General features: G+C 29.6%; 2 protein-coding genes across 2 annotated transcripts in view; one reads left to right on the top strand and one right to left on the bottom strand.

Annotated features, from left to right (window-relative positions):
* Window positions 1-3,847: 3,847 nt before the first annotated feature.
* Window positions 3,848-19,458, bottom strand: part of LOC140667280 (MRN complex-interacting protein) — a 79,354-nt gene continuing 63,743 nt past the window's right edge. Inside the window, exon 5 of the mRNA XM_072895054.1 lies at window positions 3,848-4,040. Coding sequence (XP_072751155.1) covers window positions 3,947-4,040 — 94 coding nt within the window. The 3' untranslated portion in view covers window positions 3,848-3,946. The remainder of the gene's footprint in view (window positions 4,041-19,458) is intronic.
* Window positions 8,129-19,458, top strand: part of Sulf1 (Extracellular sulfatase Sulf1) — a 73,631-nt gene continuing 62,301 nt past the window's right edge. Inside the window, exon 1 of the mRNA XM_072895047.1 lies at window positions 8,129-8,380. The gene's annotated coding sequence lies outside the window, so the exon portion shown is untranslated. The remainder of the gene's footprint in view (window positions 8,381-19,458) is intronic.

Below are 19,458 nucleotides of genomic sequence, written 5' to 3'. Positions count from 1 at the left end.
CATATTTTGACGTCAAAATGTCGTGTGCTTGCTACCTGGATAATTTCAACAGAAAAAATTCCTAAAGAAAAACTTTTTTTCCGACCCGCAACTGCGGGTGCCCCTCCCTAAATAGTGATTGAAATAGCTTTACTATGAATGGATTACTCTATCTGCAATCTCAGTTTTAAAAATGATACAAATATGAACGGAATTTAGACAGACATGGAATTCACTTTTTTCTTTTTTTTTAATAGATTACGTGTAAGTGTAAATTCAGTTTTATGTAGGTACATTGAATGTCGCTGCGTTTTCTTTTTATATTTTTACATATTGTATTAAGCAATGTTGTGCAGTATATTTTTTTAATATATTTAACAGCCGTTGTCATTTTCTATTATATACGAAACAGTATTGCAGTTTCATTAAAGTTCGATAATTTAAGCTCATAATTATTCTAAGGTTCAATAATTTAAGCTCACTATTATTTTTCATTCGGATTACTGGTAAATCGTTGCAGTTGAAAATGTCATGTCTGATGTACATTCAAATAATAATATGATGCATTCAACTTATTTTTAATAAATATTGACGTAAATGTAGATTTCAGAAGATAAGGAAATTTGAGGAATAACCTTTTTCGTATCTTATCATGAAATAAAATATCTTTATGATTCATAACTTTTATGTGAGTTAATATTATTGCATAATATTAGCTAGATGTACAACTCTTCTTTCTAATAAACTAATTGGTATAACATACCTATAAGTAAATTATTATTATATGTATTAATCCAATACAATATATAGTAAATTAATTAAATATTATATAAGGAAAAGTTCCTCTTATATAAAATATTACATGGAATTATCGAAAGTATTCCTGCTTACCGTGTGCATTTTTTTCAACATAAACTGACATTTTTCTTGCTGCATTCACCATTGTTTAATGTTATCGAACCGAAAAAGTGCATTGTATTTCGAGGAAAGTAAAAAAATCAATGGTTTGCACAGTAAAAGACGATGAAATATCTTTCGATGATTTACTAAAATTTGATCATTTGTTTCTTGACACTCGTGAATTATACATATATTGATTCATCATTTATTAATTGTCTTATTTCATCAAGTATCGATGCGTAGTAAATTTACACAATTAAATTGATTTTAAACGTCCAAAATGGCGATTGTTAAATAATGAGATTATTACAGTATTCTCTGGGACTAACTCGTATATCGATACACTCGGAGTTATTGTATAATAAAATTAACACAAAGGTGGTCAAAAGTATAAATTTCGGAGTTTATGATATTCATAATTTGCTATCTTGAACCAACAACGACCGAGTCTCCCAAAGTGTTCCACAAATATAGCACTGTTGGCTTGTTGGTTCAAGATAGCAAATTATGGATATCATAAACTCCGAAATTTATACCTTTGACCACCTTTGCGTTAATTTTATTATACAATAATTGATTATTTGCGCTTCTTATTTTTTGCGCTGAAGAGGGCTTAAAAAGTCAAGCCGAAACGTTCGCCATGTACACCTACATTTTATTTTATTTTACTCGAGTTTATTAGTTATGCTTAACTTTGATTTTACATTTAAGTAACTTCCGCCACGACCATATTTACGATTATGTTGCGATTCGACATTGTAATTTTATTGTATTCTTTACTGACTTTGTATTAAATTACTCGAATATAATTTAAATTATACATATTTGGCTCATTCACGCCTTGGTACCGCACCTTTATTATCAAATAATTATCTATTATTTATATTATTATAATTATTTATTATAATTAAATAAATTTTTCCTCTAGTATATTAGCATAAATATCCGATTCTATAGAATGTTTTGACGGAGAGCATCTTCTTATATTTCTTCAGAGATTATATTGAAAGAGCGAGTTTATCGCGAGGGTATTTCCGGCAATAGAAAAGATGCGAGTAAAAACGGTGCATATATACGAATATTAATATCATGACGTTTTTCCAATGCTTTTCAATCTTGCGCAAAAGATAGGTATGACTCTTGAACGTACTGAGTTATCGTAGCAAGAGATCTTACAAGCGTAGTTTTTTTAGAGGATTCCTGTAGAAGGAAACGACGTTCAAGCTCTAATCCTACTTTATTAGCAGGCAGTCCGTGAGTCCGCATTTATACCGCAGTTTATTCCTTTCGTTCACGATGGAGTTCGCAGTAATATAGTCAGACAATTCCACTTTACAATAAAGATTGTTGCAAAACGTGTAACTTCGAGGAAGCTGAATTTCATTGCTTTAATTCTGTATTGTGTTTAGTTTTTTGACAAATGTCTATTTGCATGCAAAATTTCACGTTAATTCCTTTGTATTGATAGTTTCTATACTGTAAACGCTTTCAGTAGTATTAATTTTATTTTGAAACTACTTTGATTTCTTTGTTAAAACCATATGATAATCGTATATGGAAAGTGGAAATTTCAAAGGATTATTTTAAAAATAATTGTGTAATGATATTTCCTCGATTTTCTTAATTGACTCTATGAACATTAATTCTATAAAAATAGTCTATATTTTCGCTATAGAGAAATTGACTTTATAAAAATATTTTCTAAATATTATATAAGTCTATGCACGGGCATAATTAATTAATCTAGAAAACATCTGCCATCACTGCAAAATTATGTGCATACGTATTGGTCTAGACTTGGATTAATATCTCGACAACAGGATGCATCGTACATGCATATGCTTTTCGCAAAGCACGAACATCTCGCGGCGGAGTAACTCGTGATTGGCCGATTGTTTTCCCGGACAGAAATGCGAATAGAGTGGACGGTCTAGATCCAGATATGTCGTACCTGTGTCGCTGTAGAGATTGTTCATGAAATATGTTTGCTTCATTTCCAAAAATATGATCTACATGGCTTGAATTTAACGGTTACGACAAACAGAGATACAATTTTGCAAGATTGACACGACGAGATATTTTATCAAATAAAGTATCTGTCTGTGATATTTCTAGCTATATATATTTTTACATACAAAGAAATTAGAAATCTTCCTTTCTCTGTTATTGTTAGTGATATATTCAAGGAAATTGAGGCTTCTTACTCCTGACATAATTATAAGATAATGATAAAAAATTAATTATTGTAAAAAAATTATATAAGATAATAATTATAAGATAATAATTCATAAATTAGGCAAGAGAAATTGGCAATGGATTTCAACTTGAAAGATGAACGCGATAGGTTCACGAACGACTAAGAAAACGATGAGAATTTCTTCCTTTAAGTAAAAATATATAGGTATACTTTTAATTCTTTAAATTATATTTTTTATATATGCGCGCTTTTGTGTGCTTTAATGTACTTTAACATATTTGTAGAAATAAATGTTATCGAAATATAGATATAAAAAATATAATGATACATTCTTGAATAGATTTCAAAATAAGATAAAAATTGTAGTAAGATAATTTGCAATCGGTAATTTGAAATTTATTGCTTCAATTAGAAGTGAATATTTGTGGGCATTATCTTCATCAAATAACTTACAATTTAAGCTTATTTTAACTACACTTTCTTTCATTTATTATTTCTTTAAAAGATGAATACCATCATTATTTTCGAAGTGTAGAATGCATAAAATTCTAGATCTAGAAACGTTTACTCCCGAGAAATATATAACAGCAAAGTTAAAATAATTAAGTTTATTTACAATTAATTCAAAACATATAATTTAAATTAATTTAATGAATTTAATAAACATCTTCTTCTCTTAAAAATTATAAATTTATAATTATATAAAATAAATGTTTATCAATCTATTTCTCGTGAGACAATCTCTTATGCAACGCGTTGTTGATTCTTCTTGTTCAGTGAAGGAGTTTGACGTGACTAGATAATAACAACCTCATTGTGTATGCACAAGCGATGCATTCCAGGACGAGATTGAAGAATAATTCGTATCGTTTATAGCGACAATTTGAAGAATTGATTAGTCGTAATGGGTGTCGCGTGGGCCATAGCAAGGCGTGCGTAGTCGTTTTCTCTTCGGAAGAGGAAGCTGAAAGGAAGAAGATATAAGTGGAAGAGAGATATAAGATTATTCTTAATAATAATCACCGCATCCGGGATATACAATGACTCGATTTGTACAAATAAAAGTGCCGCCCCGCGAGAGTGATGATGACCTAATCGCTCTTGAAAGCATTCGTACGAGGTTTATGTCTGACTTGAAGCAAAAATGTGTTTAAAACATGTATTTAAAAATGTATCGAAAAATTTGTTTATCTTAACCGTATTTTTTTTCACATTCGAATTAAATTAAATCTGAAATTAATTCCAAATAATATCTTTCAATAAACAAGACTAATATATTATATCGTTCATATTCCTTTTTCTTTCTATAACTATCAATAAGGTTGATCCGTGCCTTTATATTTGTTAAATGCAAATATATATATACACACACAGAACATTTCATTTTAATTAATACAGTCGAATTTGGAAATCAAAGGGTTTTAGAAAAAAAAATGTTTCTGACAAAAGTTGTTTGGTTTGAATCGAAAAAAAGGATAAGGATATTAATTTGACCTTAAATGTATGTCCCTAAGAGCCGATTTCACCAGTGTCGGTTAACTTTAACCTCGGGTCAAATTATATGTTTATCCCTTTGTTTTGAACTTATCTGAAATAGACAAAGATATAGTTTTACCCGAGGTTAACCCACGTTGATGAAATCGGTCCTAAGTTTTATCCAAGATCGTCATCAGAAGCAATTGCTTGAGAAATGAAAAACTTCGAGTTAATCTCCAGTTACGTTCGTTTGTGCTCGAATTTTATAATTTATATTTGATTCATTTTTGCGGTAAAGCATGCATGTACAAAACTCTACGTATTCAAAGATTTATAACCATATTCGCCGTGTTATCTATTGGTTGATATAATTCGTTCGTTTATTATAATCTACTAAAAACATTTTCGTTTACAAAAAACAATTCCTATTTGATTCCACCTAAACAATAATATTTAGAGATAGAGTATATTCAATACTCATGTTAAATCGTCGATTACCTTTATTTTCACACACTAGATAGAGTCAAATAGAAATTATTTCTCATAAACGAAAATGTGTTTGGTAGATTATAATAAACGAACGAATTAGGAAATAAGACTAAGAAATCTGATGTAATTGTGTAAATTTTTGCATAGGTGGGGATTTGCACGTATCCTTCACTGCACAAATAAATCAAATATAAATTATAGAGTTCTGAACACAAACGAAGTGACTACATCAGCTGAGTAGACTTAAAGTTTTTTATTTGTCAGGCAGCCGCTTCTAACAACATTATTGGACGGGACTTAGGGATATTTTTTCGTTTGCCTTTTTATGCGCTTATTGCATCTCTCTAGTGTATGAAAATTGACATACATATAAACACTGAATTTATATATTCGTTTACGAGAGATGCAATTAGGCATAAATTATTTTTTTATAAATAAAAATATGATTAAATATTTACTGATTATAGTATACGAATTATTTTTTTATAAATAAAAATACGATTAAATATTTACTGATTATAGTATACGAATATTTATACATATATGCGCATTCGTAGTAAGAATAATCAAAGAGCTATACAAAATTAATTCTTGTCATAAAGGCGCATCTGAGAATCGTTATTATATACCTAATCATTGAGCTATAGATTTGTTTACACACACACACACAAATATATATATATATATATATATATATATATATATATATATATACATGCATGCTATGTACTTGTAGTAAAATTATGAAATTAATTTACTGGACTCATATTCCTCATAGCGATGAGAAACAACAGCGACGGACGTGCGTTCTTGACACTTCATTGATTTCAGCTCGATAAAATAAATACCGCAAAAATGCCGATAAATAAATACCGATAAAAATGACACGATGTACATACAAAGGTTAATTTATCTGCAATGCGTTATAGAAGATAAATAGACAAGATTGATTTCCCAGATATCTGACAAGGCAATATTTGCATAAATGCGCTATTAATAAAGCAGTCTCAACGAAACATTCATTTAATGTTATTATTAATCAAAAGTAATTGATTTTACTAAATGTTTGGATGCATCGATATTTGTTTGGTTCAAGAAAAATTTTTTTCTAGACATCGTGATTTATGTTTGCGCTAAATAAATCAATTTTCTTGGAACATAAATTTAAAGAAACATTTTTTATTATAAAAGAGAAAATTATTAGAAATATAGTATAACTTACACTGGTCCTGAAAGCTTCCTGAGTTTTACGAAGATATATAATATGTATGAGTTATACGAAGATATGTAATATGTAATATAATATATGAAGATATATAATATGTATAATATGCATAATAAGGTGCATAATATACATATCGACACTCCGCAAGAGTGCTCTTGACGTAGCATATTCAAGTACTGATAATATTAAATGACCACGAGAGAAGAGAAGATGTACGCTTTCCCTTGAAACTTTAGCTTATCGTCGAAATGTCAGGTCCGGAAGACTAAGTTAAGCTTCAACCTGCGGATGCAAGTTTGCTTCGAGTTTGACGGGGTCATACATATTTACACAGTATATGTTCTATAGACACCGATAAAGATACCGTTCATGTTTCTGGGATGTAAGTTTTCGCGTCATGACCCTACGATATTTCGAGCAGTAAGAGTAAGTAGCAGAATAGATGTAAACATCATCGTGGAGATATATATATATATATGTATATTAATACTAATATTAAAAGTTCTCCCCCATCCTTCTAATCTTTACAATCGAAACATTTAGTTTTATAGAATATTATACGAAGATTTTAATACCGTACGAACATTTTTCGACATTAACTTTCGTTAAAAGTAAGTATTATTTCGCGTTCGTATTCGAATTTTAATTGCCACTATTTTATATAAAGTGAAAATTTAACGAGAATATTTGCAATTAATGTATTTATTCTTGAAAGACGTTAATATGTTGGTGGACGTAGGTTTCTTCGATCGTGATAGAAATTTCAGAGTCTTTTAATTACTCTATACGTTTTCACAATCTAAAAATATATTCGATTGAAGAGTACTACAATCGCGTTAAAATTGTAATGATTATCGGTCCATAACAAATAAAGAAAATATTGAAAACTTTAATTGCAAATTTTGCTTACGCATTGTAATAGGGAAAAAACATTTTTTTAATAATATAAGAATAAAAAAATATATAAAATAATAAAATAAAGAAAGAATGTGTAAAACTCTTCAAGCTGTCAAATTATTTACAATATTAGCATAGAACATGCTTGTTACAATAAAAAAATTGTTGCAGCTTTATATTAACCCATTATATATTTTTTAATAGAAACTGTTTAAATATAGTATAAACAAAATAAACAAAAAGGAATTCCTAATTGTATACTATATATTTTCTCACTTAAAAATATTCTATTATAAATTATTACACATATACATACACTGTTGTTTGAAGTTATATTTTATATTTCTATTTCTCTATATTTATCTATTTGATTCTTGGCATGAAAATGTGACCAAGAGACTTTTTCTTTCAACGAATGCTGGTGATCGATTTAACGGGAGACTTTATTTTTTAGAAATTTTAAAAGATACCATCATACACTATAAAGAAATATGACAATTATTATTATTTTAACATCCATGTATTATTTCCAACAGATTAAAATACGTTCAGGAATTCTAATCTAATAGTAAAATAAAAATGTAGGCATTTTTTGAAATCTACATTACACAAATATTGAAAAATAAATAATTAATTATTTTTTTATCATCGATAGTCGGAAAATTTGTATCTTTTACATCGGATGTACAGGTTGCCGTGACTGATCCCTTCCGCAACAGAGAGCGGACCGATAAATCGTCTCACCGCGGAGGAGAGTGAGATTTTCTCCGGCTCTCCCTCCCGTCAGGACTCAGGACACCGGTTTGCCGGAGAGGAGGCATCACGGAAAGGTACACTTGGCGTGCCGTAGGACTCGGTAAGGCCGAGATCGGCGCGCAGTTTTCTGCCGGTGCTCCAAGGAGAAGGGATAGGAAGAGGAAAAAAGAGAGAGAGAAAGAGAGAGAAGCAGCTGGATAGAGCTAGCAGGCTTCAGTTCAGTCTGGTCGCGACAGTCGTGTAGGGTGGTCGTGTCGTGATTTGTTCGTTATTTGTGTAACTTGCATTTCATCGTCACGTGCATTCGTTCGTTCTCGTTATCGTCGCGATTATTCGTGGCCGAATTTTTCCGCCGATTCGGATTACAATAAACGAGAGGACACGACATTAATTGAGTTTCACTGTCAGAAAATAGTGTGTTGAATGTCCGAAATCGCTGGCTGGATCTTCTCTGTGTATAAGTGAGTCTCCTTTTTTTTTACGTAAATAACTGTGAAGCCATTTATTTTCGGCAAACATGCATTTTTTTTTAATGCGCTCCTCTCACTTCGCGTCGTAAATTTTTCATTACCGAGAGAAGAGAGAGAGATATCTATCTTATTGTATTAATAAAACCGGTTCACATAAAAATGTTAATATATCAGTTGGCTTAAATATGGTTGTATTTTTTTAGAGAATATTTCTATCTTTCATGATCTACATTATTTTTAAGGAGCTTTATATTGTCTGTTATACTTACATTATTTATTATATTATTTTATATTTTTTTATAAATTATTTTATTCTAAATACACTGCTTTATATTTTTGTAGTTTTCTATTGTTTTTAATATATAATGTTATTATATTATAATAATATACATATAATGTTACTACCACATCAGCGCGATTATTTGTGCGATATATCGCGGCAATGGTGAATCGTGCGTTTGAAAAATGTATTGCTTAATATTATTATATATCTTGATCTCTATATTATTATATATCTATTAATATTGCATAAAATTACTTTCTTTCTCTCTCTTCGTTAGTCAAAATGCAAATATATATATATATATATATTTAAGATATATAAAAGATAAATTCTTCCTATATTCTCTCTTTTAGGGCTGGTTTAATATCAGTCAAATCGAACTTTCATTGGAAATTGCATTTCCGTTATACGATGCATTGTTCCTTGACCTTTCAAGAAAATTCCATACTTTCTTAAATGGGATCAGTGCATTATTACTGACTGCAGTGTATAGTCACTGATGGTTTCAGTTATAAGTAAATTATAACACTATATTAAAATCAGTGTAATTTTACAGAAGAAAGAAAATCGATTAGTAGTAACAGCTGTTTTAATAAATATTTTAAAATGTATGTAATATTATATAAATTTATAACAATATATTTTGTTAAAGAAATATCTGAGTTTGATCAAGAGTTTTATTAATTTTTTGAATTTATAATTTTAAAAGAGTAAAAAAATATAATACTCATATAATTTTTAAATACAAATTTCATTCCAGATGTGAGCTTCTCTCAAAAAATAGCAATTTAAAATAGATAAAAAATGTGTTTTAAAAAGTACGTCTGCAAATATGAATGGCTACTACTGATTTTTCAATTTTACTACCGTAATTAATGAGACAAAAGACAGAAGTGCAAAGTATATATTTTCACTAAATATCATGAAATACTCACTAATCTTTGGTGAATTTTTATATCACTGTTTTAATAACATTTTTACTGATTTAATCTAAGGGAGTAGATTCGCCTGACAATGAGTTATTCCAATACAACCGTGTAAATATTGGCAAGTCAATTCTGCAAAAGCGATACAATATATTAGATTTCATTTTATGTTAATAGCGATCGAGAAGAGTGATGAAAAATATTCTCATGTTTTTATTTTCGCAAACTTTTGAATAAATTAAAAACACTTTGCATCGAAAAAACTTATACGATAGACTATGAAAGTGTCACATATGGAAATTTTAGCTTTTTATGCCAAATATGGAATTGTAAATCATTAATCCAACGAAATTGTTAATATCATTCAATGCCATTATATATATATATATATATAATTATATGTTTGTGTATGAAGTATATAATTTATACATATATAATTTGCTGATGTTTAGTACTTAAAAAGATTCTTGTCTTTTACATTAATTTACAACTTTTTAAATTAATTTAAAACAATGTCACGTATTTAATAGAATAAAGTGACCAATTTACTTATTTCATTAACTTTTCATTAATTCTCATGACATTAAAAATTACATTAATTTTTCAAGAAATTTCTTATATACTTTATTTCTGAATGGAGAACTTTTATATATTGCTGTATTTTTTTAATGGGTAGCATTTGTGAAATTGTTGTTTCTTAAATTTTGTGTGCTAGTACTTTATGCAAAATTATACATATAATAAAAGTTAGCACACTCTATTTGCGTTAGTCGCAAAAAGCATTAAAAGAGAGACACGTTCACAACGATATAATTACAGTATACAGTATACTTTGAGTACGAAAGCATAATTATATTATATAATTTATAAAAGCACTCGGAAAGCTGATTATTGCTTACCATAAAACTAGCAACATATAAATTAAAAAAATGCTTTTTTTCAAAAATACTATTGCATAGATGTTTTTAGTTGCATTGTTTTATTTTCTACATCAACAAAAAAATATTTTTTCCTGCGAAAAAAAATATTTTTTAAATTTGCTAATAAACCTAGTAAAATCTGTTTTGTGTACTGTATCTTATATACATATAAAAACTTTTCGATGAATTCACAACTTGTTCGCGTGTTTTAGAAACACGCGGAAACTTTAGTTGCCGACGTGTGAGAGATGCATTGCGGAAGTTGGTAGAAATATGATCAGGGTAGAAAATTATTTAGCATATCATCTCTAAAAGGGCCAAGAATAGTTTCGTGACGGTGAGCAAATTTAAAGGACTGAATAAATCATTGTGAGTGCTTTCCTATCCGTGCTATTCGCGGGATTTGCCTCGAGAACGATTCACGAATTCGTCCCATCGATGCATTAGGTGAATAAACACGTCGCGAAAACTATTTGCGAAAGTTTTACCGACGAATTATTTTTGTGAGAAGTCTTAATAGACTGATGTTGTTACAATGTGATGGAACTACAATTTGCAGTATTTAAACTTATTAATACTAAAAGAAAGAGAAGGAGGAAGGAAAGGAAAAAAGAGATGTCTTCTGATGATTTATCGATTTGGCTTAGTTTTAATTGAAATTAATTTTAAAAAATATAATGTATGAGAGAGTATAAAAGAATATAACTTATATAGAAACTCTTCTCAATTAAAATTGCTTCGCACTATTTTTGCTATCTGTTCTTTAACATTAGAATTTTTTAACATTAGAATAATTCAGATAAAATTCTTTCGTAATATATTTTCTTACTTTATATATTTTATATTTCTGTGTTATGCTTTTCTTTTCTCAAGATATTATCAATATTTTGAATGCCTGCACCATCGTTCTTTATAAATCTTAAAGAAATTGTCTTAGACTGTAAATAACTTATCTTTTATATTCATCCATCTATTTTCTAATCTGATAGCAATGCATGAAAAATACATTTATCTCAATTTAGGCGAAAATGAATCAAATATGAATCTTATTGTGTTTTCGAAACTGATTGTGAGAGGTTTAACCTGAAACTGATAAAAAAATTTACATTTTATATTCCCTATTATAAATATTGCTGATATATTTTTGATAGATTCAAGCTCATTGATGTAACAATATTAACCCGGAAAAATGTAATTCACATATATATGGAATAAATCTATAAAACGAGGTCACACACGTGCGACATTTTATAGTTCAAGATATCATGCTTGATTCAACATTGATATTCATTGCCGCGTGTCTTGATCGCGTGCAAATATAGCCGTTTATTTGTTGATATCTCAAGCATGTATCCTTGAACATTTTTCATTACTATTTTAGTTTCGATAACCCAATTTTTCCATTAATATATCACAAATGCCCAGAATTATTTATATGCTATAAGTATATGTATGTATATAGATAGAACTCATTTTGCGCAAATGCACATCATTCATTATCTATTATAAACATTATATATTATTATAAAATTATTATTCTCTCTATCTCTCTCCCTATTCATAATTTTATCTGTACTATGATTTTATATATATTTTTATTTATAGTTTTTATTTTAGTTATTATAAATTCTTTCTCGTCACACACACACACACAGACACACACACACAGACACACACATATATACACACTACATATATGTATTAACGAAATGTTTGTAATTGTCACTATTTCTTCAACTGCATTTGCTGTGAAATAGAGCATATAATTTAAATAGAGCAATAATTTAAACACGTAGCAATGTATATAGATACAAATAAGACTCTTTAAATATTCAAACAAGTTTAGATCGTGTCCATTAATGTCATTTCTGCCGTTGGAGAATGAAATTCGATCAAATCTAGAATGTAGACACTTTTCGCGATAATTTTCATCCTAATTGCATACAAAATGTCACAAGCGAAAACTCGATCTGTCAGACAGTAATACAGACAGTGATAAATTTCATGTGGAAAATGCATTCTTATCTTTATCTTTTTTTCGAAAAGCATGTATCTACAGAATAACGTAGCGATTCATGAACTGGATATAATTTTATAACTTAAAACTTTATTCTGCGAAGAGAAATTGAGATCAAAATTTTCCAAAAATATTTATCTAAATCTTGAGAAATTTACACTTTAATCAACTCATGTACTTATTTATCTATTTATTTAAATTCACATTTGCTTGTCAAGGTAGGAAGTAAAACTTTTCCGAAACTCCACAAAATAGTAATCGCGTAATCAGATAACATGAAAATCAATACCAGTTGAGAAATGTTTCCGCATTGACAGAAAAAATTACAGATAAACATGTGTAGGAACTACCTCGCGATGTTGTTCTTGGCTTCGGTAATATTGATTTTGCCTGACCAGCAATAAAATTTAGCATTGCGGTTCTTCCGCGTAATATACGTGGCTAATATTATTTCTCGTTAGCTTAATCTATTTTTAAAAATCTTTCGTACAATCTTTCCATGCATTATCATATTAAAAATCTTCCGAATTTCACTTTACTCCGATAATGTAATTTGCAAATGTAATAAAGTAAAATGAAGTTTTCATTTCACAATGCATAACTTTTTAAATGAACATTAAATTGTATAAAATAATGTTTCAGGCGTTAATGTGTATTTTCTGAATGATAAGAAAAAATCATGCATATAGAATTATAATGAAAAATATTGATCGAATGCGCCTTTCTATCTCGCGATAATTGGAGGTTGAAAAAATGACCATGCAGTTCACACGTATCTTGAATGGTAATGCGAAATTCGATATGCTCCCCCGCGTAGATTCGTTATGCTCCGCGTAGCCGTATGTTACAATGTATATGCGGCACCCTATAGGTATTAGATTCCATTTGACGGTTTCTGTAGTCATAACTTGGAATCGGATCGCCCATAGTGGATCTATTGTGATACTCTTGGCCACTGAAACGAATTTTGCATTGCTCTTTACAATTCCCTCGAATCAGAATGCCGATTTAGGCGGTAAATTATTAATGTAATCGGTCGGCAATTTTGCTTGCGCGTAAAACGAGATCTGATAATGTTAAATCGAATTCTATGCTATTTCGATTTAAAGCTGAATAATTTTATAGATTGTGACTATTTTCAGTATCGATATATAAAAAATGGTTTATTTAAATTAATATTAATATTATAAAAGATGACACAAAAATTTGTTGAAATCTAGACCCTATTGACATGAAGAAAGATTATGATAAATACAGATTAGAGCTTAAAGTTTAACGAAGCTTTAATAATGCCTCTTTTGAAATATTTCCTTGTCGTAGTATGATCGTTTCTACCGCACAGAATTAAAGAGACTTCGCGTGCTACATTGTCGGTCGTCATATAATGTGCATCGTAACTAATGTCGGATCATAAATCATGGAATTTAAACTTCTTTGGATATCATGGTTTATAATTTCACTAGTAGAGCACACATTAATGACATATTGCATTAATCTTTCTCACAAAGCTTTTGACTTGTGTACTTCTCTCTCTCTCTCTCTCTCTCTCTCTCTCTCTCTCTCTCTCTCTCTGCAATTATTTACTAATTTACTTATGATTATCTATTAATAGACTCAGCACTTTCATCATATTATATATAGATTAATTAATATCGTCCCAGACGTTTTGAATTATTTCGTAAGATTTCAGTCTTAAAAATTGATTTTACGTTTCAAAGATAATAAGTTCGAAAAAATAAATATATAAAAATGTTTTAAAATTTTTAATATTATTTTTAATACTATTAAAAGAGTTGTACGTAACTTAATAAATGTATATGCTTGAATATAATATTTTTAACACAAAAAATTTTTAATATATTGTACATCTGGAGTTATTTGAAAAATGAGAACATATGTATTTTCTATAATCTTAATGATTATTTTGCTGGAATCAATTTATTATTAAATATGTCTATAATTAGATCTCGTTCGAAAGATTTCTGTTATTGATTGCTCCGTTATCGGACCGCACGCTGGTACGTTACAAGTTGACCGCGCGATCTTACATCTTTTATAGTCTACCAATATCTCTAACAAAGTGTTTTTCTACGTTGCAATTTATTGCATCCTTACAACTCGACTCGGGACCAACATAACACGTTCAAGGATGATATTTCACTTTTTGGTTCAAAGATCAATTATGCAATTATATGAATCACTCATTTTTCTTTTTTGTCTGTTATCTTACAGAATGTTAAATGAACTCTTTTCAGTAGAAAAAAGGAAGTTTTCAGAACAAAAAAATTAAATGTGAGATTGACACGAAGGTAACAACGAAGTGTCAAGTCATTAGTTTATTCGTTACCTGCTTTCCATAGTTGTAGAACCATTTTAAATGTCGATATCTTAAGCGCCATAGACAAAATTATCAGTGCTTGACTTTCGTTCCGACACCCCGGTTTCGTTTTCAAGTACCTGACACGAATGAATACCATGGACAATCGGAGCATTTAGACTGTCTCTATAGAATAACTCAGGTAACGAAACCGATCGCTGTTATTCAGTTCTTATTATTCACTCAACCAGAATCTATAAGCAACAGTAGAATTTTTAATTTTATATCTACTATTATAGAAGTTATCATGACACTCTTCCTTAGTATTTTGTTTTTTTAAAATAGAACTAAAGATAATAGATTTTTTGAAACTCATTAAATAGACAATTGCAGAATTATAATAATAACAAGAAACGTTCTTATTGAGGAACTTAGCATAACTATAAATTTCTTCTACTTTTAACCAACTTTGAACATTTGTACATTTATTTTATGAAAGATATTTTGTAGAAATATGAGCTAAGAGAAAAGGAGTTCAAAATACACTAACGGATACAGAACATCGAAGTATAATCTCTTACGGCAGGTGTCAAGAATTTCTCGCCGTAGAAGTTTTATCTCAGAGATATTCGGCAAACTTGCCACGTACTAGTTTCGAACGAAAACCGATCCGGAAAGTTTTCCGAGAGACTTACTCGACCTTTATCGGTCGAAATACCTTTCTCGTGAATGGACTCGTTCAGGTAGAAACCCAGTCGCAGTTTTGAATGACATGATATGAATGGAATGTACAGGATGTAATTCATAGATGCAATCCACTTTTCCTAAAAAAAAAAAAAAAAAAGTTACATCGAAACGTCAATTATCCGATTTTATGCTTATCTAATGTCGCTTTTTTGCATTTTATATTATATTATATTAGACATTATCGAGGACTTGTATATTTTCTTCGATGTCGCTTTAATAATCATTGTTATTTTCTTTCGAAGGTCGATAATTCGTGCTAACTATTACCTACTTTCGTCTCTTGTCATTCCGTTCACAATTTTTTTGCATGCTTTAACTGAATTATAATTTTTTTTTGTTTTTCCTTCAGTCGCGTGCGTGTTGCAAGTTTTTTTACGGCCTAGTTTTCTCTGTCCCACTTGCTTTGATATTTAACGTTTAGCGCATTTACGACTGCTCCGAGCTTGACTCGATTCTTTATTTGTCATGCATATTGGTTCTCGGTAACAGTAATAGAAGTTTGCTACTACAACTGCATTCTATGTACAACATACAATCGTGATACGTGCAAAGCCGTTCACTTATCCGTGATATATACGCGATATTGTTGATTTATATGACATTTTACGCATAAACTTTTAGCACAAATAAATGAAATGTAATGAAAATGAGTAATAAAATGTTCACGAGTTAGTCTTGTAATGTATGACTCTTTTTCTCATTAATAATAACATATTTATATTATATATAATATTATATATATACATATATTGACATATAAAATATATATCCAATTTTTTTATGTATTATAGCAATGTGCATAAAGTGTGTGAGTGTATTTCTACTAAAAAAGATATATGTATAAGGTAATCGACCGCGATAAAGATACGGCAGCACTCTAGTACCGAGCACGAAATATCCGTTCGAGACTCCACAGTCGTATATTTCTTGTTGGAGCAGGGGTCGGATGGTATGTTACGCCGTATGACTCAGACAGAGTATTTGCGATGTCTAAGTCTTCCCTGTCTTTTAAGTTTGAGTGTGCTTTATGGTCTTGTGACGGTGCGATATTTTTTTCGGTTGATGAGAGTTAAACGATATGTTCGCTACTAATCGTCGTTTTATCATTTCAAAGATGTTATATTATATTTTTCACATCTTATTCTTTCAACTGACGTTTATGTACTCGTAATATTTGCAAAGAGAAATGTAAAACCGCAATTTAGATTGATGTGTAAATCTTCAGATGAGACTTAATTAAGTTTAGAGTGCAAGAAGTCAAGAGCGTGATGATATCATGCATTGTTCCTGCAGTCATTATCTTTATCATCATACTCACGTGTAATTTTAGCATTAGCTTTCTCTTTCTCTTTCTCTCTCTCTCTCTCTCTCTCTCTCTCTCTTTCTACTATTAGATTCAAATTTATTCGCCAATTTTCTCTGCATTATAAAGATTACTATTAACAATGTGCAATATTAATGTATGATTAAATAGTTAACGCGATGGAAGTCTGCTCAATACTCTAAACCCCACAGTGAATGATGCATGTGTGCAGTTGACGTATATAATAATCTACTATCCCACGTCCCTTGTTAATACAGATTTATTGCAGAAAGTCTGAAAAGAAAAGGATATTGCTACTTATCGTACGCTGGACACGTGCGGCTTAAAGTAGCTTTTCTACATATCTAATTATTATACGCACACAAATGTAACTTGCTCGTACTGCCAGTGACGTAATTGTCACCCAAGATGTAGGACGCGAAAGAAACCTACAGATGATGGGGAGAAGATAAATATAAATCGAAATAAGAGTAATAATCTGAAAGAATAAGGTTTCTAAAACAATTTAGAAACAAAAAAAAAAGAAAATAATAAAAAATATATTGAATAAGATATAATATTATATACTTGTATAAGAAAAAAAATAATCATATGAAAAATCGAATTTATTATTAGACTGCTGTCGCAAATGATCGTAATTAATTGCTGAACAAGTGTCGAGCGGATTTTTGCTTTAACTGGATTGCTACTTCGCGATAACATCACACGTTAGTTCATCTAACTCTCGCCAAAGAAATATGTCTCTGGAAGTTATCTGAGTAATTAATATGCAGGCCATTTATTAACGCCAATTCGACGACGAGCTAATCAATGTTACTGATGAAGCATCATAGACCGTGCATCCACAGTGTCTTTTCTCTCCCTTCTTTTTTGCTTATGCATGCTTATGTGCATGTGAACACATCGCGTAGCAGTCGAAGCGTTCACTGTCGCGATACAATAAGCTTCTGTAAAATTCATTGCTTCGACCGACTATTCTCTTGATTATTTAAAAATTGAAGCTCTTACATGATTGCAACAGATTTTAATGGTAAACATACTATCACGATTTAATCGTTCATACGCGAGAACAGATCATTCGCTTTTATTGGCAACGTGCATATCAGATCGCGACTCGCTGACTCGCTCATGATTAAATCTAGACAGTTACTATACGTTTAAACCGTTACGAATCTTGATCGTATCTCACACCTTTTTTTTATAAAGTATGTTTATTCAAAATATTGCACAGAAAATAATTTATAAGCATGTAATATAGCACATAAGAAATAGAGTTATATTTTATATGAGAAAAAAATGCTTTGATTATAGACACGTTTAATTTGACATAACTGTTGATATCATTCGAAACGTTATATTTAATGCCAATCGTTCAATTTTCTTTTCGTGTATTAGTCATAGTGACTGTGCAGTTTAAAAGTGTTAAAGTGAAATTCATCACTTAGCTAAAACAAATTTAAAGATGGAGCGATTAGTCAGTTTTTTATCAGCAAAGTTTCCTGATGCAGTTGATAAAACTAGTTGAAACATTACCTGCATTTATCGTGTTTTATTAATAAATATTTTATCTTAATATTTTTATTTGACGTACTACTATTTATCAAATAAAGATGATTTATTACAAGGGTCTCTTATTTATAAATAATTCCGTTTTTTAAATATTTATAAATAACATTTTATAATTTATAACTTAATCAGACAAAAACCACAAACATTAAACATTATAATTCAATGTAAATTTTATCAAATAAAATCAATTAAACTAAATTCCAATAGCTGCAAATGCTACGTATAATATATTTGTATTTTGATTAATTTCACTCACACAAGAATGTCCTATTAATGCAATTTGATAAGATATGAAATATTATTTATTTGCAAGAGAAAATATATTCGAAGAGCGGTCTTTTCAATTTGTTATTAATTAATTAGTTACTAATTAATTCAGACCAATAAAAATGTGCAATATACATATATACAACATTTAATGATGGATAAAACAATTGTTGCTGTAGCAACTGATGCTTTGATATTCTGATATTTTTTAAAATCATATAGCATATTCAGTATTATCATATGAGTATACATATGGGTACATTTATGTATATACAGTTGAAATATTATATTTAACTGTAATGCAATTTGTTTGCGAGCGCAGAATTTATGCTACGTTTTGCTTTGAAAAGTGCATCCATGCATTCAGAATATCATTGCCATAAAATACTGTCTTTGTATGAGTACATTCACACTATTAGCTTTGTACTGATAATAGCCTTTCAGCATTGTAACAGCATGAAATGTTTCGTACTAAGGATTTATAAATAACTTGCCGAGTTAAGTTCTAGATCTGAAAATAATTCTCCGTATTACTTGTATTAAACTCGCGTATAAATTTTTTTCGAAAAGTTTCGTGAAAGCTTTGTGTTTTGAAGGGAAATTTATATAATATTATTAATAGCAAAGCAGCATTTTATCCGATCTCTCTCTATATCTTAATCTACATTACGCACTAAAACTAAATCTATGTTATGACTG

Source organism: Anoplolepis gracilipes, chromosome 6, assembly GCF_047496725.1.
Source record: "Anoplolepis gracilipes chromosome 6, ASM4749672v1, whole genome shotgun sequence".
Lineage (NCBI taxonomy): Eukaryota > Metazoa > Arthropoda > Insecta > Hymenoptera > Formicidae > Anoplolepis > Anoplolepis gracilipes.
This window is presented reverse-complemented; position numbering and strand designations above follow the sequence as displayed.